The following is a 26,851-nucleotide window of genomic DNA, read 5'->3' as shown; positions in this document are numbered from 1 at the left end:
TGCAAACTCAGAAGCCTTCAAGACTAGCCAGATGACAGGCAAATGCGCCGACAATGGATTTATTTAGCAATTAGTAAAAATTGGCGCAATTCTTTGCTATCTGTGTTATTTAACAATTAGACTACGTGCCCGGGTTTTCTATGAGCGAATAGTCAACGAGGCGCAGCCAACTTGACTAACACTCATAAGAAACGAGGTCGAATAACCTAATTGTTTTAGTAGAAACTCTAAAGGATTACAGTCCAAACACTTGCAATTTTATGTGCTTTAAGCCGAAAATCCAGAAAAATTAATCCTAAAGAGAAAGCAACGAGAAAGCATTTTGAAAGTTCCATGTTTGTATGTGAAAAAGTTGTCCAAGGGAGCATACCCTTGGGTCTCACGAAAAGCGACAGCTGGCTGCGACACTTCGGAGACACTGCCGAAAAAGCATCTGAAACGGGATTCCCATTCAGTTTTTTGCGCCACTTTTGAACCCTTCTTAAAATGGCAAAGTTAATTTAACGTATGAGACCTTCGCACAACAGCATTATAGTTGGCGGTCCTTGCTGTTTTAGTTTTACCGACGGTACACTTTTAGTCTCCTACACAGCCTCCTCACGCAATCTTCCCCCGAGGATTGCATGACGAGCCCAAGTTTCGGCAAAGCCGTTTTCACCTGTTTCTTGACAATTTATTAATACTGTTGAATTTGCATCAGTAATTTTCATTTTTTTTCGCAGCCGACTCCTTGGGATTGCGGAAAAACCATAACGACTCAAGGGTCTTTCCGCTCTTCTTGGCTAGCTTGTTCGCGAGCAATCTAATCCTGTGGAACAATAAGTCAGCCACAAAAAACGAATTTTCCTGGTCGGTTATGATTGTAAGTACCCCCCTCCCCCACTATTGCAATTAAAATGACACTCAGCCAGTATTATCATTTTGTCCGATTCCAATCGTTTGCTCCCCTCCCCCCCCCCCCCCCCCCTCCGCCTCTCACAACCTCAGGAAAAAGTAAAAATACTGCCTCAAGGGCATTTGGGATCGGAGTCGACAAACGATCTTGCTAAGAATATCGACAGAATAATTTACGCGTTGCGCGTTGCTCCGATTCGAATGCTTAGAGTACATTTTGGGTTGCGCAGTTAGGTTCAATAAGCCTTTGTAGAAATTATACACGTAAGGCCAGGCCATGCGAGTGACTGTCCAATTCTTCCTTTCCATTGTCCATTGTCCCCGAGCTGAGAGACAGTCGGTCAAGTTTTCTTCTATCTCGCCCCAGACCTCTGTGGGCGTGGTTCTAAGGGAAAAGCCCGGATGTTCCCGGCTTCATCTTGTGTCGTCATTGTACTTAGTCGGCCATCTGTTTTGGGTGACATGGAAGGTACTGTTGAACGGCCTTGTAAATATATTTTCTCTGCTGCTTTAACAGTTGATTGAGGTGGCTTTGAAAAGTTGAAATGTTGTACTTATCATATTTTTCCGGCTTGCAGAGATCCGACATTGGTGGGAGGTTCCATCGATAGCACATTTCTGTTCGTTGTTCCGCGCGGCCTTCGGATTGACTGACTTCGAAATCGAGGTACCAAAATCTTTCAATTACCTTTTTTAACTAAGGGCCGCAATTTTTTCTTATCATTCGCTGAGTGTGTAATTCTGAAGGCTTGACTATTAGGTTCCTTTTATTCCTAAGCCTTTGACCTTTCTTCGCCCAAACTATTTCGTGCATTGTTTATTTTAAAAATTTGAATTTACGGTGCCAGAAAACTAGTAGCGTTAGGGGTTGTGGGGTTTAGACGGACATATATCGTACTTACTCCGGTCAACTTTGAGCTTAAAAGACATTGTTTTATTTCCTCAAGGATTTAGAAGATGCACTTGTCATTGATGGTTCTAATGAAGAGGGAAACAACCGCTTTTTGGCCGATCTTCATGCGCGATTGTTGAGGGGATTGTATGGGATAAAAGATATAGCGTAAGTCCACGGTTTTCAGTTCTAGTTCATTGTTTCTTTATTTCAGACATCAGCTTATCCTTTTAATATTTCTTTTAAAATGTCTTAACAGTTCATTGATTGATTTTGTTTGTGTGATTACGTATATTTACAAAAAATACGATCTTTAAGTTTATTTCGTGTGCAGACGTGAATGTTTCAAATTCATCGCGCTTGAAATGTCCTGCCTCATGGTAATTTTCCTCATTGTCTAATAATGTAGGTCGTGTTCTCGAAAATGAAATTATCTAGAATTTGGAACTGTGTAAATATTGCTGCTACAATGTTATTACTAGTTCGTGAATTAAGTCTTGGACTAAGAAACTATCCAGACATGAGACATAGTTTTCGGTCGCCCTCTGTTCACGTAATTGTCAAACGAATTCGAGTATTTTATTCATGGTTGTACACTTCGATGATGAGATGATAAAAGATCTAGTTGCTAGCACTTTTATCAGTTCTTTCGACCACATTTAGAAATCCATTTAGTGTTGTTAAGCGTTGATAACTTGTTTGAAATGATTTTTTTTTTCCTCATCGATTCACGCCAGGAATTAATTTGTAACAAATATCTTTTCTTGGTTCGCGTCCCGACCGAGTATCGGTTAACGATGTTGGATGTGTCATTTGTTATTTCCTTTTGGATCGAAACGTGTCGATCTGGAGATTTCTTTTAATAGTAAAAGATCTTTCAGAAGTTCCTTGCTCTACAGGTTTGATAAACTGCGTTCGAGCCCGCGGCGGTTGGACCTTTTAGTCGGCTATTAAATATGGACGCACATGAACGTGTGATTTGATATTCTGACACGTGAAATATTTATTGAGGGATCCCATTGTAAATTTATATCTGCTATTCGTTATTCGGTTTGCTTGCGAATTTTGAGTTATATTTAGAGGTTTGTGGCTGGCAAAATGAAATTTGTTATGGCGCTGTACAGCCACCGCAAGCTACGTTCTGTTTGTTGTTAGAAATATGCTTGCTTCCTTGTCGATTTCCCCGCGGTATCGTGACATTTTCCATGTTTGTTTCATGTTCATTTCAGGGCCGAGAATTTTGAACCATATCTGTCACAAGTGTTGAAAATACGATGGGAAGATGAATTAGGGAGAAAAAACCCGCTTGCAGACAAAGAATACAGGTATTTTATACTGCTATTTTTTTGTGTTAGTTGGCTGTCTTGCTCGGCCATTGTTGATTTGTCGAGGCCCATGTGGTTTACAAGGCTGTATTGTTTTTGGCAGCGAAATACGATTAGACGTGTGTTATGTATACCGTGTGTACGCTTTCATTTCATCTAGTTGGAAATGACCCAAAAATCCAAGCTTTGTTTCTTTATTTTGTCAAAACTTTAAATTATATGTTCCATGAGAGATTGTTAAACTTATATGGCAATTGACAATTAAAGTTGCCATTTTAATAATGTAACTTGCATGTTACAAGTTATGACTTGTAGGGTAGTATTCTTTTCTTTTCCAATGCTTATTTTTTTACTCCCGGTCGATTGGCAAAGTGTTCTATTCTTCTAGTTTGATAAACATTGTGAAGGATGTCACGGTAAAAGCTTATAGAACAAACCTGTAATGTTTTCAAATATAAGTTATTGTTGTGAGAGACGATAAAGGGGGCTGCAAACACATGTTATTCTCATAATTTATGAAAATAATATTCTGCTTACAAATTTTTTTTCTAGTCGCTTAGTATAATCTGTGATTGCTCTACTTAGTAAATTTAAATATTGTCAGCATTTCGTGTACATCAATGCGATTACTTCTCAGATGTCAAGCAATTTAACCTTACTTACAGTAAATACATTAGATCCAACAAAACATACTGTTATTGAAATGGTTATTTTGTTCCAGAAGGTGTAATTGTATCTTAAGGTTTCTATATACAAGCGCTTGATAATTTTGTTACAAGTGTCCGCATGGAATAAAAATAGTATTAATTCAAAATTCCTGATTTGTGTTGTTCATGTTCAAGGCTGTTGTGTGTTGGAGGTAGCAATATTTGCTCAAATATCACTGCCTCTTGAGTACACTTAAATGTGTAGTTATTGACTAAGGATTACTAAAAAAAATTGAACCTGACAAAAATGACTGACAACCCAATTGTTTTGACAAAGCAATTAATGTCCTAATTTAATCATTGATGAATAATCTGACAGTTTGTCCTCTGTGTTTGAAAAGCTGATTGTAATATATCGTGATCATTAAAATGCTTATATTAGTAATTGTATCTCATTTATATTGCCAGTAGAACTTAATGTTGGTCTGTTTCTCTTCTTTAGCAAACTTTCCACGAGGGAAAAAGTGGAAATTCTTCACAATCTTTGTGATTTTAGACTTGATGTAGAAGACGTGCCTGAATTGCTCAAGGTATGGTATTAAATAGTTACTGTGCATTATTTGAGAAGGATCTATTGTACTTGACCTCTTGAAGTTATGTGCATAATTTAATGAAATTCAAGTGTTATTAAAGTTCTAGGGTGTATGTGATAACAGCTAATTTTTAAATTCCAAGCATAGCATCGGATATGTTATACTGTACTTGACATATAAATTCCCAAGATTATGCCACAATAAAGATTTCATAGTTCATCAAATTAATTTCTACCCAGTTTCAACAATCCCTTGACATTGGAGTTAACTGGTGATCACGACGATCTTAAGGCCGGTTTACAGGTTACGATTTGTCAACCTGATTTGTTCCAAGCAAATTTACACCCTGCGATTCCTCGGCCGGCTTTTCTTTGCCTTTTCAATTGAAAGGATGAAAATCTGCCCGATTTTTAAAATCTGTGACACTGCAGCAATAGATTTTTAAGAAATCGGGCTGATTTTTAAATGCGCACTCATTCTCTTATCAAATTTGGGCCAAATCGGTCTGACGAATCTTAATGTGTTAACCGGCCTTTAGAATCACTAAGGAAGGTGAAATATTTGAGAGTATATATCTGTGCCTGTACTGAATGTACACGTACAGTTCTTGAGATATATCTGTTGTAGTTCAAATTCTGCCAACTTGATAAGATCTTTGAGAACAGTGTGTTGTTACAATACAAGAAATGCTCATTTCACGTTGTTCCCCATGAATACATGGGCATGAAACGGAAGTCTTATGGCCAGTTTGAAATCCAAGGATTTGTTTCTTATGTTTGAAGTAGGTATGAGAGATAGCAAAAGTATAGTCAACTATATGTTGAGGATCAAGTTTTCACAAACAACTCTCAGAATTCTCAGCTAGCTTCTACAGTGTACATGCGTCTTGCCCATATTTTGATTCTATAGCGTTCATCAGAACAATGTTACATTTTGTTGATGTCTGTTATAAAAGCAAATGTTCAACCATAGAGGTAGACCAGAGGTAAAGGTGATTTTTTCCATCAATATCAAATCAGAAATTACAATGTGAAAAACACCTAAATTTTCATCATATCTGACAATTTAAAAATAGCGCATTTAAATATTGGCTTTTGGGGAAGAACATGTACAAGAAAACATGCTAAGCATTGTAATCATCACTCAGACGCAATTCTGTTGTTTGAAGTCCTTGTTTTTGGATCATTAGTGTAAGTTACACGATTTGAGATTACGCTTTGTGTTATTGTTAATTTTTCCTCCTCCCTTTCATCAATTGGTGAGATTTCACCTTAAACCTTTTACATTATGTTGTTCAAATAGTTTGCAACTGATTGAAATATTAGAAACATCCAGATGTAATTGAAGGTCAAACAGATTGGCTGCATGTTAAATGATATTATTGTTGGTATTTTTTCAAGAGTGGCTTACCCATATGCATCCTATGCAAATACTGTGTTTTAATGCTCTTAAGCTCATATTCAGTGGTTGAAACTTTGTCCTCAAGTTTGCAGACACTTAATGCATGATTAGGTCATTAAATTTCACATTCAATTGATAAACTCTTGGGGTTTCTTGATGTTCCTTCAAGCCCTACACTTCAGATAACTTGAAATACTTGAAAAAGTAAGTTGGTCAGATTGTTGTTGAGGGGGCAATCTAAAAATACTCTCTCCACGCAGAGATGTTGGACATAATAGTTACTGCAGAATGTCTCTTAAATTCCTGTCAATAGTTCAGCTTCTTGCATTAAGTTGTCTTACAGTGCGACGCCCTTACCGTGGCCACCCAACAAACTTTTTTACAAGTGCCATCTTGTAATATTTTACGTTTTCACTGGGATTTGTAAATGCGAAGTAACGAGTATCTATTGAATCATATACAACTTTGCAATGAGGCATGTTTGTTAAACAGATAATGTTATTACGATAGCACACTTGTAAAAAAGTTTGTTGGGTGGCCACGGTAAGGTGCGTTGCACTGTAAATGAATTCTGTAACATTGTGACCTTGTTTCTGTAGTCAGTCTTAAAGAAACCTGAGTTTATATTTTTTCACTTTGCTTGGCATGAGACGTGTTATACATATTAAGTTTTCCCAGGCAATCGATGATTGGTTCAGTACTTTTTAGGCGGTAACGCCTATATGCTATGGCCCGGTGGACGGCCGTGTGAGGAGTGAAAGATTACTCCAACCGAGTAGCACTGGGAACTAGGCACTTTGTTGTTTACTCAGTTTCGGTACGCCATCTTTGATTGTCAATGAGTATGAATCAACTTTAAGAGCATCCATCGGCAAAACGCGTTTGATTTCTAACGTACAGTTAAACGGAGTTTTGGGGTCAGGGGAGAATGATGTACTGGATAATTGTGAGCTCGCTTAAAGAACTTTTTTACCGTTGTACGTGTATTCGAAGTCGGCATACGTGATGGCAGACTAAGTTGACTGATGTTGAATTTGACGAGTGAAGGCCGGTTAGTGTCATAACTTTTGAAACCTTTCCAAAAGGGAGACCGATGGCAGCAGTATCTTGATTTATAGATTGCAAAGGTGAGCTATCTGAAATCATTGTTTGCTTTGACGTGCATTGTTGTCGATAATATTAAACTTTTCCCTTCGCGACTCGCCATCTTCCTTTTACTGCTTTTGATAATATTTATTCGGGTATTTATCTCAAGCCATTAAAAATAACACAGTGACGGTATCCGTATTCCTATTTTTACAAGAAGCCAGAGTTCACTCAGAAAGAATTTCTACCCTATTGCTGATTTAGCTGATCTAAAATGTTTTGTTTGATAAGTTGCATAAATGCATGTAAGTGATTCTAGTAAGCGGTGTTGACTTCATTACATTTCAGACCATTTCAATACGGAAATTTCACACAATCTTCAGTATCGACTAGGGGTGGAAATCAAATCTGGGCCTTTCTGTTGCTAAATGACGAAGTTCATAATGATTTAATGTATTTATCTTATCATACCGTAGGTTTGTAATGTATTGGAGGTTCGTTTTGTAGTCAAGGCAAATAAAAATTAAAATGAATAAGAAAAATGCAATTTCTGGGATCATTGTAAAGCGTTATCGCCTGTGCATGCATGTATGCGTGCCGGTTATTCTACAATGCAAGTACATGTAATATGGGTAGCACACAGTGTCACCTCATGGCTAGTTTGTTTGACTCCAGATTGAGCAGTCATGATCCGAGCACTGATTGAATTCATTGTGTTGTGTTCTTAGGCAAGACACTTTACTATTACAGTACCTCTGTCCACCCAGGTGTATAAATGGGTACTTGTGAACTTGGGCTGTCTGACTGAATCCTTGGTGTAAAGTTAAGTCAGGATCCAAGTGGCCCGTACGTAATGTAACTCCAAGGCTTATCCCAGCTTCTGAAGCATGAAGGAAGTGGGAGTATCTCTGCTCCCCCTTAGTCCATCGCAGGGTTACCCCCCCCCCCCCCAGCATAAATTTGCCAGTACCTGTCAGAGTAAGATGTCTTGCCCAAGAAAATAAAACTATTACCCCGGCAAGAGCTTGAACCAGACCGCTCGATCCAGAGTCCAGGGCACTAACCATAAGGCCACTGCATCCCCCCCCCCAGCCCTCGTGGGGTCGTAGTGGCCTCGTGGGGGGGGGGCACTAACCATAAGGCAACTGCGTCCCCCACGAGGGCTGGGGGTAAAAAGACTTTATTCAAAGTATGTAAATCAGGGATAAGATTCCACAGTATGCGCTACCTAACTTAGCCTGAGTGTGGACTTGTTTCCTTTTACAAATAATTTCATTGATACGCTTTGTTAAAAATGTTAAAAATTGTTATTGTTTTGCAGGGCTTAGATGCAGACAGCTTGCGTGTAGAGCCATTGGGATTTGACGCCGAGGGCAGAACATTCTGGTACTTCTACGGCACCAGATTATACCGTGAGGAAAAGCCTGGACAGTCAGACAGCAAAGCAAACAAAAAGTCCAAAAAGAAGAAAAAGGTGGAGGCAAAGAATAAGAAAAAGAAAGGAAAAGTAAAGAAGAAGAAGAAAGCAAAAGGATCTTCATCTGACTCCGAGGGTGAATCAGAATCAAGGTACAAAATTAATCCTCTTTTATTCCAGGTTAAAAGATTATAAGATTCCTTTTAATAGCCATTACCATTTTAACTTTTTTTGTGCTGAGAATTTGCATCTCATCTACCTTATTGTTACTTATTTTCGCGATTTTTCACGATTTTCAAAAATTCTTAAATTAAAGACCCGCAAAAAATTATTTCAAACGTTTTCTATTGTATTTTTTATGTTAATTACGTATTTTTAGCCAAATCGTGAAAATAAAGTCCCGCAAAATATGCCAATTCCATTTTCGCGAAATTAAGTTCCCGTGAAAATAAGTAACAATAAGGTAGATTATTTCTCTTTGTGTCAGATTATGATCATAATGAATATTTAGGAGATAATGAAAAATAAAAATAAAAATGGTTTGAAAACTTTTAAACCAAACATAAAATTAAACCACAAAATACCTAATATAAAAGAATCCTGATTTCTTGAACCCTCGATTTTGCCAACCTTCCAATAATTTTCGTTTTCCTCAGATACCCTAGTCAAGCACCAGGCTGTCATACGCTGCAATTTTTCCCCCGATTTCTCTCCCCACCCACCCCCCCCCCCCCCAGCTATTTCTTGATTTTCTTGGTTCCCAGCTTGAAGGTTTGAGAAATCAGGATCGTAGTAGCTAACAGGCTGATGTAACATTGTCATTAACTAATTCTAAAGCCTTAATAGTGCCTGCTAAAGAAACATGTTCATTAATTAATACAACTTATGTTTTGTTTTTAGTCCAAGCAGTGAACTTCCCAGCAGTGATTATGCTGACGATGAAGATGAAAATGACGATGAACAGGAGGTAGATTCAGAGGGAAAGGAAGACACCCAAAAGAAGCCGAGGCCTTCATGGACTGTTGTCTGTTCCACAGAGGAGGAATGGCAACAGCTTGCTGAGTCGTTTAAGAAAAGCAAAAATAAAGACGAAAAGATGCTTTATGAGACACTCAGTGTTGACTTTGTTCCAGAGATCGGCAAGATGATTGAGGCAAAGGTACATGTACACAGTGTTTATAGCGTGTAGGCATTTTGGAGATCTTTGGAATCCTTCCGGTCTTGGCATGTTATACGTACAGTGAACAAACACTGCATACATGAAGCATATAAGCTATGTAATAATAAGATTAAAATGTTTTGCTTGAAATACATGAATTGGAACTACAGTAGTCATAAGTCTTTCTTAATTTCATTCAGCATCATTCCAGCCAATAAGGCATGTGACACATAAAATTAATGTACCACTGGCGCAAGATGCCCCCCCCCCCCACCCCGCTCTTGTGTGAGGTTCAACTGGTGTGCAAGCTGATGTTTCCCCAGGGAGTTATATGTATAATAAAATTTTTGCATTCCTAGCGTGTTACAGTCTTTTGCTCAACCAGTTGAAAAAGGCATTTCATTTACAGGGTATGCACACTACCAGATATACAGTATGACTGTGTTCGGCTGTAAACTGCTTTCTGCAGGGAGAACTTTGCAGTTTTATCCCCACCCACGCACTTTTCAAAAGCAGAGTGCAATTATAACAGTAAGCAGAAATATTGAATCAACAACAACAACTATAACTGCTTACAAGTTGTTGTTAACACTTTGATGCAGGATAAAGCCATGAGGAAAAAACTACTAATGGAGATGGCACCTCGAAGGGCATCTGACAGAATAGCGTCAAAAGTGCAGGGTAAGGAGGAGGAGGAGGTGCAAGAGGAGAATGAAAGACAGCGAGAAAGAGAAAGACAAGCAGAGGAGAGAAAGAAGGAAGAGGAGGAAAAACAACGAGAGAAACAACAACAAGCAGAGAGAAGACAACAAGGTTGGTGATTGCTGTCAATGACTCAATGATACAACATACAGTAGAACCCCTGTAACTGGAACTCGGATAACTCGAACAACCCCGCTAATTCGAACACACTTCCATTTCCCTTGGATTTGAACCCACTTTTCAGTCATTTTTACTCGGTTAACTCGAACTCGGATAACTCGAAAACCCCGCTAACTCAAACTAAATTTCGTTTCCCTTGATCAAAATTTGGGTCAAATTTACCCCGATAACTCGAATCCCGGTTCTTGCAACTCGCCACGGTTGCCCATTTATTAGAGCAACAAAACGGATCACATATTTGACAGCCTTTCTCCACTCTTATCCTAAGAATTTATGATCACGTTAGAGTTGCTGACGAGATAAGTTTAATTTGCACTGTACTGTATACTGAAGTGCTGTGAAATCAGTAAACTATCAATGAATGATTTGCCACTAATCGGATCCTGTGTTTTGCGTGGAGGATTCTGGGATCGCTAGGGGGGCAAACATTGCAAGTCCCTAGGAGAAAATGTATGGCGAAAAGTTGTTTTGACGCTCAAAAATACGATTTTGGAGGGAGATCAAGGCTTTTTCGCGAGTATTTTATCAGGAATGGATTTGGGCATTGTTGATACTCGAAAGTGTAAGTTTTTGTTTGAATAACCGTGAAATATGTGATCAAGTTTACCAATAAACCTAAGGCTTGCTTTCGTAAGGTTTATTTTGAAATTGACATCTCAAAATGGTCTCGAAACATTACAAGTTAGATATATTTTCCCCCCCCCCTCCCCCCCCCGTGCCCAAAAAAAAAAACCCCCCCCACCCCCCCCAAAATTTTTTTTTTTAAAAAAAAATTTTAAACCCCCCCGCCTAAATTTTTTTTTCCTCTTATAGCCCCCCCGGAAAACCCCCCCCCTAACCCCCCCAAAACCCCACAAATTGTAAAAGCCCAGGGCTTATAACCGGAATTCTACGTATATCGAGAGGAAATTACTTAATAAAGCCTTTTGGGTTGTATTTACGTGTGTACAGGATTATTTCTATGCTAAGTTATACAAATAATTTTAGTAATATGCCCGGCTGGTAGCGATCACTGTCATCATTGTGCAGTATGTGATAAGGTTCCTGTGATAACTATCGAAGGTACCCAGAGAGGCAAAAGATTCTTCCTCGCGATGGAATATTAAGACTCTACCCGCCCAAGAATAAGAAAGATGATTTGTCATGAGCATGGCCGGCTCTAAAACAAGGTTATATCTCTTTCGAGGTAAAGCTAAGCAGCCTCTGGCTAAACAAAACTAAACATGTCATCCGCGATACGAAGCGCGCAACACATTCACGCAACACTATACTCTAGTAATCAACATCTTCACGGAAAATCAGTTAAGATCTTGTTCTTCCAGAACGAATTTAAAGCACATCTTGCACTATATAAATGAGCCAAGATAAATCACAACAGTTCCAATAGCCAATACATAAAGTTCATATAACAATAAATACAGTGCAGAGGTGTAAAAATGTACTACCAGGCGGGAACGACACAGACCTTCGACCTCTACACATTTGCTGGCGGCATTGATAGGGCTCTACTCAACTTAAAACACTTCTTAATAATACAGCTGACAGGATATAGTTCCCATTCAGTATAACCTAGTAATTAACAAAATAGATTTAATAAACGACCAAATCCAAAAGCGATTGGGAAATTTATAATAGTCACGATCGTAGGAGTCTGTGAATGTCTGTCACCTTTAATATTACAAAGCCATAATAATTATTTGTTTATAAAAGACGTGACTTATAAATTTACAGCTTGTGCAAACGTTAAATATTATTCAACTACTGAAAGGGCTTTATTGAGCTACTATTTTCAATTTTTGAGTTATTTTTTCAAAATAGCTCTTAGTCGTCGTGTCCTTGTAATCAGTCAGTGGGTCAGTGAAGTATGTGTGTTTGTCACACCAATCAGATTTCAGGTACTATCAACCAATCAAATTGCAGTTTATAAAGGCGAAGTTCTGCGAATTATGTGTCGCAGCGTGTCGCAGTTCGTTTTCGTTGAAAGATTTCAGCTCGAAGAATTGTTGAGTTGTGAATTATTATGGATTTGAAACGTACTTTACTTAACGCTCGCCTGCTTACAACGCCACCCTGGCAGGCCCAACACTAACTTGTTATTCGTCTTTTCGGCGCACGTTTGGAGAGGCTAGCTTTCCTGACCGTAGTAAAAATAACATAAAATTTGCAAAAGCAGATTTGAAGAAAGGTTTTGCCGTCTCTTCCATGGTTGCGGTCGGGCTTCGTACGCCGCCCTAATTTCGAGTGCTCTGTAAAGGATTCCGCGTTGGTATCCCTGAAGTGCCCTGCTGCGGCGTCCTTCTCTGTCTCGCCTGCACTCTTCTCAACGGCCGGGGACCAGTCGCTCGGATGCACCAAAATTCTCCAAAAAAGCGGGCGGCTTAATAACATTCGTTCAAACATTATACGGTACAAGTATTAACTTTGCTGTTAAAATACGATCGATAGCAAAACAAAAAAGCGTGCCCCGTATTATACTTTTTGAATAGATTAGTGTGAAGAAACTTTTATTCTGAAGGAAAAATACTCAGTGTCTGCGCTTAAAAATTCCAAAAAGTGGTTTTTGATTGTGCGTTTACTTCGTTTATATAGTATCTTCTCTGGCTTTTTCGAGAAAGGTATCGTGTTACGTTCTTTTAAAAAACAAAGGTCTCTGTAAATGAGAAAAAAACAATATATTTAGTTTTGGCAACACCCAATTAGGCTAAATAGCAAAAAAACCGTTAAAATAAGAACGTGCCATTTTGACATTTTGATAATTGAATTAGTTTTTGCTTTTCAATTAAATGATGAAAATTTACGTTATGAAACTGTATCATACGTAAATTTGTTAAATTTGCAAAGTGACTCCGTGGGCCGCCATAACAAATACTCAACCTGGCATAAACCTCCCAACAGGACAATCACCAGTTTCACCCCAAGCCACCCAATAAATTGAAAAAATAATCCTGCACGCTTAGCGTGCCTATGTTATAATATTTCGAGACCCCAGTTTAATACGCGATGTCTATTTAACAAATAAAGAAGCCTAAGCCATGTTTTATACTGTCATAAAACATGACGGGCAATTGAGAACACGAGGGAAATGTAGAAAACATGAGCCGCAGGCGAATGTTTTCTACATTTCTCGAGTGTTCTCAAATGCCCGGAGTGTTTTATGACAGAATAAAACATGGCTTAGGCTTCTTTATTTGCTTTATGATAATTATAGATTTTAGACACCGCGAGTGAAAAGTTTAATTAAAAATATGTACAACAAGAGCGAGTAAACGAAGACGAAAAGCAGAAAATAATTTACGGGAAGACCACAAAACTGACACAATTTCATTCAGTGTTCGACGTAAAATAAGGCTAAGCATTTCAGATAAGTTTGTTACCTTTCAATCTCGATCTTGTCTTTTTGAACTTCAATAAACTTCACCGACTCTGAGTGCAATTTCGTCTCAGCATAATTTAGTAGTCTCGATGACATCCGTCCCTTGCTTCGTTCGACTTAAAAACGCGTATAATTTCCAGAAAAGCTATTGCTTCGGATCTTCCCGTAAACCTTAATTGCTGTCACAATCAAGTTCCAGTATGAAAAGACGATTTAAGACGAGATTGTCGAAGAAAATCTTCGAAAGAAAACTCTCTCGCTCGCTTTCCTCAGCTTTCCTTGCGGTGAACACCGCGCCACAATTTTTCCCGCCTCACTTCGTTTACATCAAAATGAAATGTCCAGTGGATTTATACTTAAAAAAGGAATTTAAAAAACAATTATTCCATTCGCCCTTGCTGGATACGAGTGGTTATAGCCAACGAAAAGTCAAAGACGCGCGAGGCACTCGAGGAAAGCTGACGAAAAACAATAAAACATGATTTTTCTATGTTTTATACTCTGATAAAACATAGGTTTTTAGCCAATCAGAGCGCGCGTAGACTCCTATCTATATTATAATTCACAATACATGTAAACGTTCATAAAAGCGGTAGATTTTATCGCATATCTTACGGTTATTCAGACAAAACCTAACACTTTCAACGTACCAACATTGCCCAAATCCATTTCTGATAAAATACTGGTGAAAAAGTCTTGATCTCCCTCCAAAATCGTATTTTTGAGCGTCAAAACAACTTTTCGCCATACATTTTCTCTAGCGACTTGCAATGTTTGCCCCCTAGCGATCCCAGAATCCTCCACGCAAAACACAGGATCCGATTAGTGGCAAATCATTCATTATTAACTTGGCAAATTAAATATTCAATCGACTCCAATAACTCGAAACCCTGCTAACTCGAAACCCTGCTAACTCGAACTGTTTTTCGTTTCCCTTCAGAGTTCGAGTTACCGGGGTTCTACTGTAATTATTTTATCCATGTACATGTAAAATTTGATGCATACAGTATCGGGGTGTTGATGTGTTGACTGACGTGTTGATTGGATGCGATCCTTTGCCTTTGCCCAGTATTAAGGGCTGTGCTCTGACAGAGCCCAGGTGCCTCAGGCAAGTAACCTATTGCCTTTAGACGACCTGTATAACATTTCTGTCATGAAAGCTTCTAAGAGCTGGGCACCCAAGATTTCTTACAGAAGAACCTTTGGGCACCCTGCAATTATTCTAAGAGCACAACTTTGAGTATTGCTAAATGTTATATGTACTTGTACATGTCTATCCTTTATACTCTGATAAAGAACCTTTTCTATGAGAAAGTTTTGTGCAAAAACCCCAGCTGTTTTAAAATTTGTAAATTAAAAATTGTTGAAAAGTTGTAAAAAGGTCCTGCTATTCTGTGGTTGTTAAAGTGTATGATAATTTATTTTTTTTTATATCAGAGAGAGCCAGAAGAGCACGTATGCGTGAAGAAAGACAATGGCTAATGGCTAGCGGTGAACTTGTTCCTGATGATCTGAAAGGAATTAGTTTCAACAAGGAAGATGAAGACAAGGACAGTGATACAGAAAGACGGCCTGCCAGCACGCGAAATAAAACATCCGGAGAGGGAGAGGACATCGGTCTGGAAGATAGAGATGAGGACCTTTACACTGGAATGTATAAAGGTTGGTATTCTTAAACAAGTTTATCATTGTTCAGTTGGGGTGGGCCTGGGTGCAAACTCCTTAATAAACTAATAAATTCTGGTTCATTAGAACAGAGAGATTCAAAAAAAGAAACTTGAAGTACAGTAAAAACCCCTATTAAGTAGCCAGTTACCAAAGTCCTGAAAGTATTGCCTGTATAATACTGTAAATAAAACCTTCTCAACCCTCCAAGTTTATTTTTTTCCTTAGTGGCCATTTGGCCACCAACTACTCAAGTTTTGGTCACCAGTGAAAAATTTTAGTCACCAAATTAAGCTGATGCTTTCAATCCTTCCTCTCAATTTTAGTCGCCAGGCTGGCGACCTTGGTTCAAATTTAGTCGCCAGCTCCAAAATTTTAGTCGCCATGGCGACTAAAATGGTCTTAACTTGGAGAGTTGATTTAGCGACCACTTATTTTATTAATAAGCAGCTGCAGCCACCTTTTGGCCATCTCATTGAGTATCCAACTATTGTTTTTACCACTGACTATTAATCGGCCGGCCACCAAGAATTTAATAAACACATACATGTATGGTTTGGCCTTGTTTTCAACAACTTTATGACATATAAGAGTCCAAAATTTGAAGAGGTGACTGATAAATACATTCAAACACATGCTTGTTATCGTCTTGACGTGATTCCATTGTCACTTATAAGCTAAGTGATGACCTTTTGATTTCCAGGCAATAAAGTGATATTTCTACCAAGTCTTTATGTTCATTTCTGATGAACCCCCATTAAGCGGCCATTTACCAGTACCCCAGCACTTGTATTCATGTTCTTGTTTTCTATGTTTACTGTAGTTTTGGATGCTTTGAAAAAGCATAACAATGCATGGCCTTTCCTGGAGCCTGTAGAAGAATCTTATGCACCTCAGTACTATGAAATCATAGAAGTAAGTATAAAGTCATGTAGAATAAAACCTTTCAGTCACATGTCCAAAATTATTTTTTTCCTCAAACTACCTTATTATAGGAATATAACGAGGCATTTTAACAACGCAAACAAATTTGACGCGTAATAAAATTAACGCGAATTTAAGAAAAGTTCTGGTTAAATGCTTATAGTAAACGTGTTTATATTAATTAACATCAATAAAATTAATGCGAATTTTAAAAATTCGCGTTAATAACATGTATCGTTAATTTCCTATAATAAGGTATGTGCATACTTTTCTTTGTTATATTAGTTCAGGTCTGGTACATACCGTAAAATTCTGGTTATAAGCCCTCAGCTTATACAACTTCTTAAGGGGTTTTGGGTGGGCTTATAAATGGAGGGGCTTCTATCCACGGTATTCCATTGAATGACTTCAATTTTATGACATGCATAACAGCCTCTTTGCTTTTGCAGGAACCAATGGACTTGTCAACCATTGAACAAAAGTTGGATGATAGTAAATACACCAGTTTGAATGAGGTGAATATCAACATGGTCCTGTAGAACTTCTCCTAGTACCCACAGTTATAATTTTTACTGCTCAAGATTCTTATTACGCATACCGGTGTATGCAACTCTTATGTTATCAGCCCAGGTTACTAAACATGGTAACTTTTGTTTCTTTTTCTGTCAGATGTAAATTGTAACAAATAATAATGAATGCCATAGACAGTACTGTTTTGTTTTATTTTTATATGTTTACATGTATGTAACCAGTATCCCGTTTGTCTTCCTCAAAAAGCTTTTGTTGGTTTAATCATTATGATCCAATGTTGAACTTTTCCTTGTTGCATTGCAGTTCAGCGCAGATATGAAGTTAATGTTTGAAAACTGTTTGGACTACAATGGCTCTGATAGCAGTAAGTAAAACTAATATAACTGGTTACCGTAATCACCCGCAGATAAGCCGCATTTTTTTTTTTTCAAAAATCCTCGCTTGAAATCAGGGGTGCGGCTTATCTCCTAAATTTCCATGAATTGACAATTTTATGAAAAGCAGGCAAATAAATATCACTTTTCTTCTTAAATTCGAGTTGCTAAATTCAGGGTGTGGCTTATCTGCGGATGCAGCTTATCTGCTGGTGTATACGGTACTTGCATTTTATAAGGTTGCCATAACAGTTCACCAGAACCTGGCCTGGGTCAAGGCCATTACAAGTAAAATGTCTTCCACAAGATTTAAAAAAAAAAATAACATTGACTGGACTTGAAATTTTAAATCAACTGTACTTGCCAATGACTGGACTGCCCCTTGAATTTAAAAGACCTTAAGTTACCTAGCCATTTCATATTTTAAAGCTCATTTCATTGACAACGCTTGTTAAATGAAGTATTGTTATCACAGGCTTGGGAAAACTGGAATAAAATCTTTTTCAGAGAGAAATTAGTGAATATATTTGGTCACAGAAATTTTATGATAGTCAACCATAATGACAAGTAATTCCGATCCTTAATAAAGATTCATTGTTCATGGCCCCAGCTCACCACAAAGCTCAGTAGGTTAGAGCGCCCAACCGGTATCTGGAAGGCCATGGGTTTGATTCCCGTCTGGGACTCAGATTTTTTTCTTTGTCCCACGCTCGTGTCATTGTTGAACAATGAATCTTCATTATTTATCACCAAGGTTAAAATTTACCATCTTTTTTACCTATTTACTAAGTAATTCCTTGTTACAATTTTTAGTGTACACAAAGATGGCAAACAGCCTCGAGGCTGCTTTCAACCGACAGTTAAAGAAACATTTCCCTGAAGACGATGATAACAGTGATGAGGACTTTGAAGAAGAACTTGCCAGGAAGAGTAAGAAGGACAAGAAGAAGCTAGGCAGCTCTGGCTCGGCACCAGAAATGTTTAGTGGTGCCCGTCACTCAGATGAACACCCTTTTGCATCTCAAATGGGTCCCTCTGGAATGCAGCCAATGTTTGCAAATCGCATGATGCCTAATAGCATGGCAAATGGTGGTGGCATGATGCCCTCACATCACCCCTCACGAATGCCCTTCCCTGGCCCCCCTCACTTCGCCCCTGATGGCAGACCACTGTACCCCCCACAGTTCTATCAGAATGCCTTCAACCCAGCTGCCTTTGCGAGATTTGGCATGTCACAGCCGGGACCTCAGTACAATAGGTTCAGATATCCCCAGGGGAATCCCATGGGGCAAATGGGTCAGCCGCCCCAGCCATCGCATTACCCACCTCAGCGCATGCCTGGAAGGATGCCGTTTCAGTATGGAATGCCAGGAGCCGGTGGAAATATGCCAGGAGCAGGTGGAAATATGCCAGGAGCAAGTGGAAATATGGAGCTGAATCTCAGGGAAAACGACATGAACAGCCCTAACCAGACAGAACAAGCTAAGCAAGTGTCGCCACAGCAAACAGTTCCTGTCTCAACGTCAGGTACGCCATGTCTTCAACAATAACGTCAAATTTTCCATTAATAGTGTTAGAGTTCTATAAGGTATGTGGGTGTCACGGAAACACGTCCCCTCCTCTGGGTAGGAACGTTGTATGACGAGCCAAATAAGGTCTGCAAAGGAGACTGTAAGCTAATTTACACGCTGTGATTTGTTGGCCAAGATAAATCGGGAGGTGAATCGGCGCGTGTAAATGGTGACCCGATGCTTCCGGGACTCCAATCAGACAAGTCGACCCATTCGGAAAAATCTGTGACCGCTTCGCAGATTTTTTCGCCTGTCGGGCCCGATTATATGAACGAAACGCAACCTGCAAAAGAACTGGCGCAAAACAAATAATATCTGCAGCATTTCACTAAAAACAAACTAGCTAATCTATTACCTAACATTGAACGGTCAATATTGTTTTCATATTATTCAACAAGGATCTCCTATTAACCATTTTACATTAACATTATTTGCTGAAAGGAAAAAAGAAAGCAAAAAATGCCCCATGTATTTATCTTACTATGAATATTTCCGTTGCATGCTCCCGGTTTCAAAGGCGTGTCTTTATTTATTAGTTTTGCTCTTTTTTTTTTCTCTTAGGGGAACCAACTCCTTCCTCGGTTACAGGTGGGACTGAAAGAGGTCGTCATTCTCAACAGCAACCACCTCATGGGGCCCCACCCTATTACAGACCACAGTCCTTTAATCAGCCATTCCTAGGCTATCCTCGAAATGGCGCCATGCCGTACGGAGCCCCGGGTGCTGGGCCATACGGACAACCTATGGTACCTGGCAGAGAGCCTTGGCGCTTAGATAGACGGACTCCAGAGGCTGCTCCACAGAGAATGTCATCAGCCGAGGGCCCCTTTCGGGAAGAAGGTACATGTACAAAACTGTACGAGAGAGTGATATATGCGTTGTAGACTTAGTACATTAATGTTGCAAAATTAAACAAGTCGATCAATAGAACATAGAAATGACCTATAAGATTTGTTTTATACAATAGAGATTATGCTTGACATTCAACGGCAAACCGCGAACGCGAGCTGACCTTTCATTTCGCTACCTTTTTATCGAATTCTAAAATTAATCCCTCCTCAAAATAGGGGGAAAATCCCACATTCACAACAAACAAAAAACAACTTATTTCCGCATGCGAAAGCCAAACGGCAGACGGCAGAAGTTGAATTTTTGCCGTTCGCGAGAAAAATGAACGTCATGCTTAACCTCTCTAATAACATTAGCGACCTTCAGATTGGACTACGAGTACGAGATTGAGTACGAGTTTTCAAACCAAATTCGTGTGCCTCCTATAATCACTTATCACACCAATTTTATCCTTAACGTTCATTTATGTGTTAGTCAGCAACCGGGAAGAGTTATTGTTTGGGGGATACAATTCAGTCGAAATTCCAAAGTCGTACTCGATCTCGTACTCGTTGTCAAATCTGAAGGTCGCTATTGTAAGTTTTCCGGTGAATTAGATGAAAAACCAGCGCAAAGTCGCGCGCGTGTGACAGTTCGTGACATCGCGGTTTTTCCACTTGAAGCCGTCAAATGTGTGGGTGATTTCGCCCCAAATGTTCCACTTGACATTTTACAGCTTCCCGGATTTTGGTTTTGGAAAAGTGGCCCTAAAAATAAGTTTAAAAGCCTTCGTTTTGGCAGCTACAACTTGAAGCAGTGGGATTGAGTAATAACATTACAGGTTTCACAAACACGGCTGACATTTATCACTTTTTCTTGCTGTCATAATTCGTTACGTTTCCTTCGCTTTCAGCCAAGCCCACGAACCCTCCTGAACTATCAAAAGCCCAGGCGCCAAATTTTGTTGGAGGCCAACAACTAGCTGGAAACTCAAGCGACAGCGAGGGAGAAGACAGCGAAGAAGAACAAATAGAAAAAATTGAAAAAGATCTGCAAACCAACGGCAGGGAAGAGGCAAGTGTTGAAGGAATGCCACAAGCGAAAAGCCGAGTTCCTGCTACGCTTTCTATCAGCCATATCTTAAGCGGTGCTTCAAGAGATGATCAACAACATCCAGATTGCACCAAAACACGAGAGGCGCCCGCTCAGGGTGCACCACAAGGCCCCCCTCCTATGCACCCCGCCCACGCGCGACAAGTTATCAGATCACCAGAGAACAGAGACCGGCTTGCTCCGTCAAACGAGCATTTAAATAGGGTGCCTGGAAAAGGACCTTTTGAGAACGTTCCAGGACGGGCCTCGTACGACAATGCGCACGGACGAGGACCCTTTGGTATTGCTCCAAACGATGGCTTAGAAAGGGCAGGAGTAGGGCCCCATGGGGACCCTCGTCGCCAGGAATCGCACGAACGTGCGTTTGGAATGAAATTTAACGATAGAAAACTTTTAGGTAATGTCGCGGAGAGTGTTATTAAGAAAGCACCTCAAAATAACGCCTCTGAGACGGGTCTTTATAGGAAAATGCCAGAGCTTAGACCGATAAAGGAAAGTGATCTTGAAGATAAACAGTCCCGTGAAAGAACATTGGAAAGTGTATCTGAAAACGGGCATTTAGAGCCCGGTAAAACGGAGACTGTTTCTCAGAGGATGCCCACTGAAAATATGAACAAACATCTGAAGGAGACTGAGCGCTTGACACCGTACAATAAGGGCTGGCCTGAGGTACAACCAGGCAGCTTTCTTCAAGAACTTAACGACGTGGGGCCGCCTTCTGCAAGCAATATAGGCGACAAACCTGAGCCGGAGAAAAATCACCGGCTACCTTTTACGTCAATGTTGAGAGGACTCAGCCCTTCGCAAGGTAGTCCAGAAAACCGTGGTCAGTTCTTGGCGATGGACGCGGCGAACCGTGAAAGGATGCGTGAAAACATGATGCCTGGGAATTTCCTGCACAGTCCCGAAGAGAAACACGAGCGCTTCAACCCTGCGCGTGCCGCTGATATGAGCGCTTACGCCGCCATGTACGCGAACAAACGCCCGTCTGAAATGATGCCAGCCTTGCAGTACAGACCGAACTTATCTGCTATGGCGCACCAGCGAAACATGGAGTCGGCTCAACTGCCCCCGGGTGCCAATTCGCAATTTGTGGACCTCAATTCTGTGCAATATCGTTACCCTTCAGGGCTGCCCGCTAGGGAGTCGCTCACTAGAGAACAGATGTACTACCTTGAACAACAGCAACGCAGGCAGCAGATGGCGTCCTCAATGGACGCCATGATGGCGGGGGGACAGCCAGATCGTATGATGAGCTACGGCGGTATGTTACGTCAGCAGCAATTGTTCAATGCTGCGTACGCAAGTCATATGAGGAACGGCGGCGAGTTTCCTGGATTTCCGAATGAAGGTAAGCGTCAGTAGATCCACAGACGTTTAAGTTAGAACCACTTTGTACAGCATAACAGGAAGCAGCACATGAAAGACATCCGTCATTGCCTCCCCCTCTCACTTTCCCCCCCTCACTCCCCCTAGTCCCCCCTCTCTCCCCTCTTCTCCTCCCCCCCCTCTCCTACCTCTCCCCCACCCACACATCTCCCCTCCTCCCCCCCCCCCCCCCCTCCCCCCCCTCTCCTCTCTCCCCCCCACCTCCTCCCCTCCTCTCTCCCCTCCCTCCCCCCCCCCCCCCCCCCTCTCCCCTCCCTCCGCCCCCACTCCCCCCACCCCCTCCCTTTGTGGTTTTTTTCCTTTGTTCTCTAAGTACTGCTCAATAGTTTTTACTTGAATGGTCGCACACTAGGGTTTCATCCACAGACTTTAAAGTTAGAACCAGCTTGAACAGAATAATTAAAAGTACCACTAACGTGACTTACAAGAACTGTTCAATAGCTTTCATTTGAATGGTCACACACTAGGGTTTCATCTCAGGACTTAAAAGTTAGTACCACCTTGTACAGCATAATAAACAGTACCACATGAAAGTACTGCTCAGTAGCGTTCATTTGAATGGTCACACACTAGGTTTTCTCCCACAGACTTTAAAGCTAGGACTACCTTTGGACAGCATTGAAAAACACATGACACTCATTCACTTTTGTAAATAGATGTCTTTTTAATATTTCTTAAAACCTTGTCTGAACATTTAGGTTCTTTCTTTGCTTTTGGTTTTTTTTTATTGTCCACACCTCTACTAACATCTAATAAAACTTCTACTACATTTGAATGGTCACTGCTTTTAGCCGCAGATTACTCTTTTTCTAATATATTTTTCTTATTTTCTTTTCTTGTCCAGAAATCCCCGCCAAGATGGCAAGATTCAGTTGACAGGACACCCATCACTCAACCTGAAGCATGAAATAATATTTTTCCATCTCATAATACTCGCACAATCGTCATGAAACCCCAATACGAAAGAGTAATAGGCAAAGTTCTGTGGTCTAAATAGCGACTAGAATACTTAGAGTTATTTTAAACTAGTGTTTAGTTTAGTTTTAGTACATGTGTGAAAATCTATAGAGTGCTTAGTAAATCTCTGTTATTTAGTCAGCTAAGTTAGTCAAGTTAGTAGTAAAAGTCAAAGTTAGGCAGCGTTTCAATGAAATTATAAATTTGGGCTCTATAGGGGTTATAGTTGGTGTTAAATTAACATTTTTTTTTCTTGTCGGGCATAACTTAGTCGCTCAACAGTGAGAAGTGCTGAAGAGCGAATAGTTTCTCAAACAATGCATTCATCAAGCTGCGACATACCGCCGCAATGCTTTTGCACAAAGCATCCGTGGAAAGCATTCCTTTCGAACGTTAAATTTCACTTATGTAGGTTTTATATGTGTATAGTATGTATTCTTTTGTTCTCATGTTTTCGCGTCATCGAAGTACTGATTTCATGACTTAATTAGTTCAATGTTCGTTTAATAATCTGACGTAAAGTACATAAAATTAAGGACTATTTCCAATGGCAAATTTTTTAAAACCCTCGAATATTTGTAAGAAATGACTACCAGAACTCAAACTTCGTTCGTATTTATTTTGTACCTTTGTATATTTATATTCTTCGATATTAAATTTGTAACAACCCAAACAAAATAAATATTGATTGTAAGAAAACATCTATCTTCTTGTCGGATAGCTGATCATGGACAGTCAAACTCACTTTGCTAATAAACCGTGCATTTTACTGCTATTGAAACTCTTGTGTGTAGATTGTTTCTATCGCCTTATGTTCTGTATCATCTGTATTCTAGCCTTGTGGCCCATCATGCCGAAGCTTATCCCGGTTCCCGTAGCATTAAGCGACTAGGAGTATTTCTACTTCCCCCTGGATGGGATGCTAATCCATCGCAGAGCTACCCCGGTATGAATTTCCAGTAGCTATTTTTACATCTGGGTGGAGACAGGCAATGTAGAAGTGAAGTTCCCTGTCTAAGAACACAACGCAGAGGCCCAGATTAGGGCTCGACCCAGGAACGCTCTATTCCAAGCCCATCCTCGGAGACCCAGGGGCAGTCTTTCCCCCGCCCCCAAACTGCCCCTGGGTCTCCGAGGATGTTCCAAGCCCAGCGCACTAACCATCAGTCTACCGCGTCTCTTACAACCTGCCCAGAAATTGAAACCTAAATATATCGGACAAGTTTTGATTAAAATTAACCTATCCAGAATTTAAGCGTCTGAAAATTTTGCAAAGCTCCATGTTGACAATTGGTTGAGTGTAAGGTCAATGTGAGCACCAAATTGTTGGCTTTTAAAATTATTTTTGCAATACACTAAGGCCTGAGAGCTGCACAGTCTCCCCGATACCTCTTACTGACTTTCCGTAGCCTATAAGAGACGACTAGGCGCAATGCGCGTGCGAAAACAGTCGGCAGACTGGAAGATCTACGTTGAAGCATGTCTCGATTTCATTGTCCCATCAAAAAATAGCACAATGATTGGTCAACAAACTCACTGCAGCCAATCAGATGCAAAAAAAAAAAAAGCAAATCGCGACTTGGTAGCACGCGTGATCTCGCGCTTGATGTCGGTCACATGTATGCCCTTCGAGTTTTCATTGGTTCGTCGTGTTGTTCAAGTTTGCTATGATTGGTTTTGCTGTGGTTTTGGTCTTGCGACACTCGACTGAAAACCGATCTATAGAGGATTTGCCATTTAACCCCAAATCACATTGCATGTCTGTGTTTTATTAGCGCACAGTAAAGAAGCCCGCAGAAGCAGCCAAATTTTACCTAACCCGGAAAGGGGAGAAAGACAAACACTTTTTCCGACAAATAAAAGAATAGATGTACATATCATGCAGTCTATGCACATAAACTTGAATGACAGGGAAGCTTTAACCTTAGCTATAACTTTATTAGTGTTAGCTGAAACAAAAATGATATGTACTGGAAGAAAACACTAGAAAATTAATAAATGTGGCATTTTTATTCTTTCCTTCAGCTGTTTCGGTACAGTGATCGACATAAATTAGCCGATTGACGTAAGCTATAAAGTTAAACCTGCTTGAGGCTTGCTCAAGACTACTGACATTTAATTAAAATTCTGACAGCTTGTCGGAACTCCCTTCTGTAAAAAGAGTAAATAAAAGGATTTGTCGAAGATTGAAACAGCAGAAAAGTCACCGAAATTTTACGCAGAAACGGCGTAACTAACTCGGGACGGCCGAACAAATAAAAGAAGTAATAAAAAGCTCTAGGAAGCCAGCAAACTACAAATGCGATAACTACTAAAACGCATGAAAGCGTGCCCTTTCGCAGTTGAATATATTGCATACGATTCTTCTTTTTCCACCAGTATTTATAATTGTTGTAGTCGAAACCTGTTATTTTTCGTCTTTGTTTTCTAATGGCGCAGAAAATTGCGACATTGATAACGCTGACAGTGATAATGGGGACTATCACAAAAACACACAGTAAAATGTATGAATAGGTCCTGTTCCACTCTTCGACGACATTCGCCGGTTGGTTGTGAGACCAAATGTTTCTTACAGCGGCAAGACACACAGGCACGATCCAAACTGCGGTCAAAATCCAGCGAATTTTCCTTCGCGACATCTTGGCCTGATATTTCAGCGGCTGAAAAATGGCTAGCTGCCTGTCATAGGAGATCGCTAGAAGATTAAACGTGGAGTTCAGAAAGCAGACATCTTTCCCGCCTTCGAAAAGCCAGCAGAGCTTACTGAAGCCGTATGTGCAGCCAGTGCAGAATGCAGCGTAGCCAGGCGTTACTGTCACCCCCATAAGAACATCACAAATGGCCAGGCTGAGCAAAAGAACATTCATGCAGCTACGTCGGAGATTCTCAAAGCGTAGAAAAGCTGCACATGTTAGAGTGTTTCCCAGCAGAATGAAAGCTCCGATGACGCCGTTTATAATCCAGAAGAGAAAATCCAGCTCTCTGCTGCAGTTTTCATCGTCGTTAATTTCATCAACATCGGGTTGGAAGACGGGAAGTTTTGGAGGGCTAGATAGCATACGATTTGAATTATTTAACTGAGAAATGTTCGACATAGCTGAGCTTACAAAGATCCAAATTCTGCACGTACTGTGAGCTAGCTTAAACAAAACTGACTGCCTAGAGTACGATTCATTTAATTTACCTTGCATGTACTAAATCAATTTGCAGGAAAAGTTATATTGCAGCGGATAAAGCTGCCTAATTAAAGCACTTAGGAGCTCGATGTTATTTTTTCAGCAGTTGTTTTAAGTCACGTTTAGTGTTGCCAGTGTAAATAACAGATGCATTACGGGTGAGAAGTAAATTAAATGGTTGGCTTATTCTCAAAGGCGCTGAAGCTTTAACAAATGATTGATTTGACACGGCGCAGTTTTAATTTCGAAACTTCCGTTTTTTTACAAACTTATAAAAAACTTGCTTAGGTCTGTCCGAACAGGTGTATAAAATCGTGCCACGTGCACACGCGTACACGCGTATAAATTCGCACCACGTGTTTTGTAGATCGCTTTCTGTTAAAGCGCGAGTTTATTGCAAACCAGTAATCATTCCTCCCAAGACTACACGCGCCCTTGATCATCCTTCAAGGCCCATGCCTTCTCGACTTATTTGTAATAAGTAGGGACTGGGTTAGAGTTGATATCCCGTGCCTGGTATTTGGAGCACTTCAGTCCTGAACAACAACACGAAACGGACCAAATTAAATATAAGCGAATTCGTAAATCATGGCTAGTGTTTCGCTGCGTCTCCTCTCGGCAAAGGGACGTCTCTTCAAGGGGGGGGGGGGGGGA

General features: G+C 40.2%; 2 protein-coding genes across 2 annotated transcripts; one reads left to right on the top strand and one right to left on the bottom strand.

Annotated features, from left to right (window-relative positions):
* The first annotated feature begins 1,296 nt into the window (after positions 1 to 1,296).
* On the top strand, positions 1,297 to 23,802 carry LOC144633608 (uncharacterized). Its single transcript, XM_078492453.1, has 16 exons — positions 1,297 to 1,363; positions 1,473 to 1,561; positions 1,842 to 1,954; positions 3,016 to 3,111; positions 4,261 to 4,348; positions 8,160 to 8,407; positions 9,156 to 9,414; positions 10,017 to 10,227; positions 15,107 to 15,331; positions 16,158 to 16,249; positions 16,708 to 16,773; positions 17,093 to 17,153; positions 17,977 to 18,690; positions 19,296 to 19,574; positions 20,476 to 22,026; positions 22,909 to 23,802. The coding sequence occupies exons 1-16, from the start codon at positions 1,297 to 1,299 to the stop codon at positions 22,938 to 22,940; spliced, it is 4,191 nt and encodes a 1,396-aa protein (XP_078348579.1). The 3' UTR covers positions 22,941 to 23,802.
* Positions 23,803 to 25,016: 1,214 nt separating this feature from the next.
* On the bottom strand, positions 25,017 to 26,374 carry LOC144632940 (D(1) dopamine receptor-like). Its single transcript, XM_078491697.1, has one exon. The coding sequence runs from the start codon at positions 26,210 to 26,212 to the stop codon at positions 25,127 to 25,129; it is 1,086 nt and encodes a 361-aa protein (XP_078347823.1). The 5' UTR covers positions 26,213 to 26,374; the 3' UTR covers positions 25,017 to 25,126.
* Between the last annotated feature and the right edge of the window lie 477 nt (positions 26,375 to 26,851).

The sequence above is a fragment of the Oculina patagonica genome, chromosome 12 (assembly GCF_052425735.1).
Source record: "Oculina patagonica isolate OP01 chromosome 12, crgOcupat, whole genome shotgun sequence".
Lineage (NCBI taxonomy): Eukaryota > Metazoa > Cnidaria > Anthozoa > Scleractinia > Oculinidae > Oculina > Oculina patagonica.
This window is presented reverse-complemented; position numbering and strand designations above follow the sequence as displayed.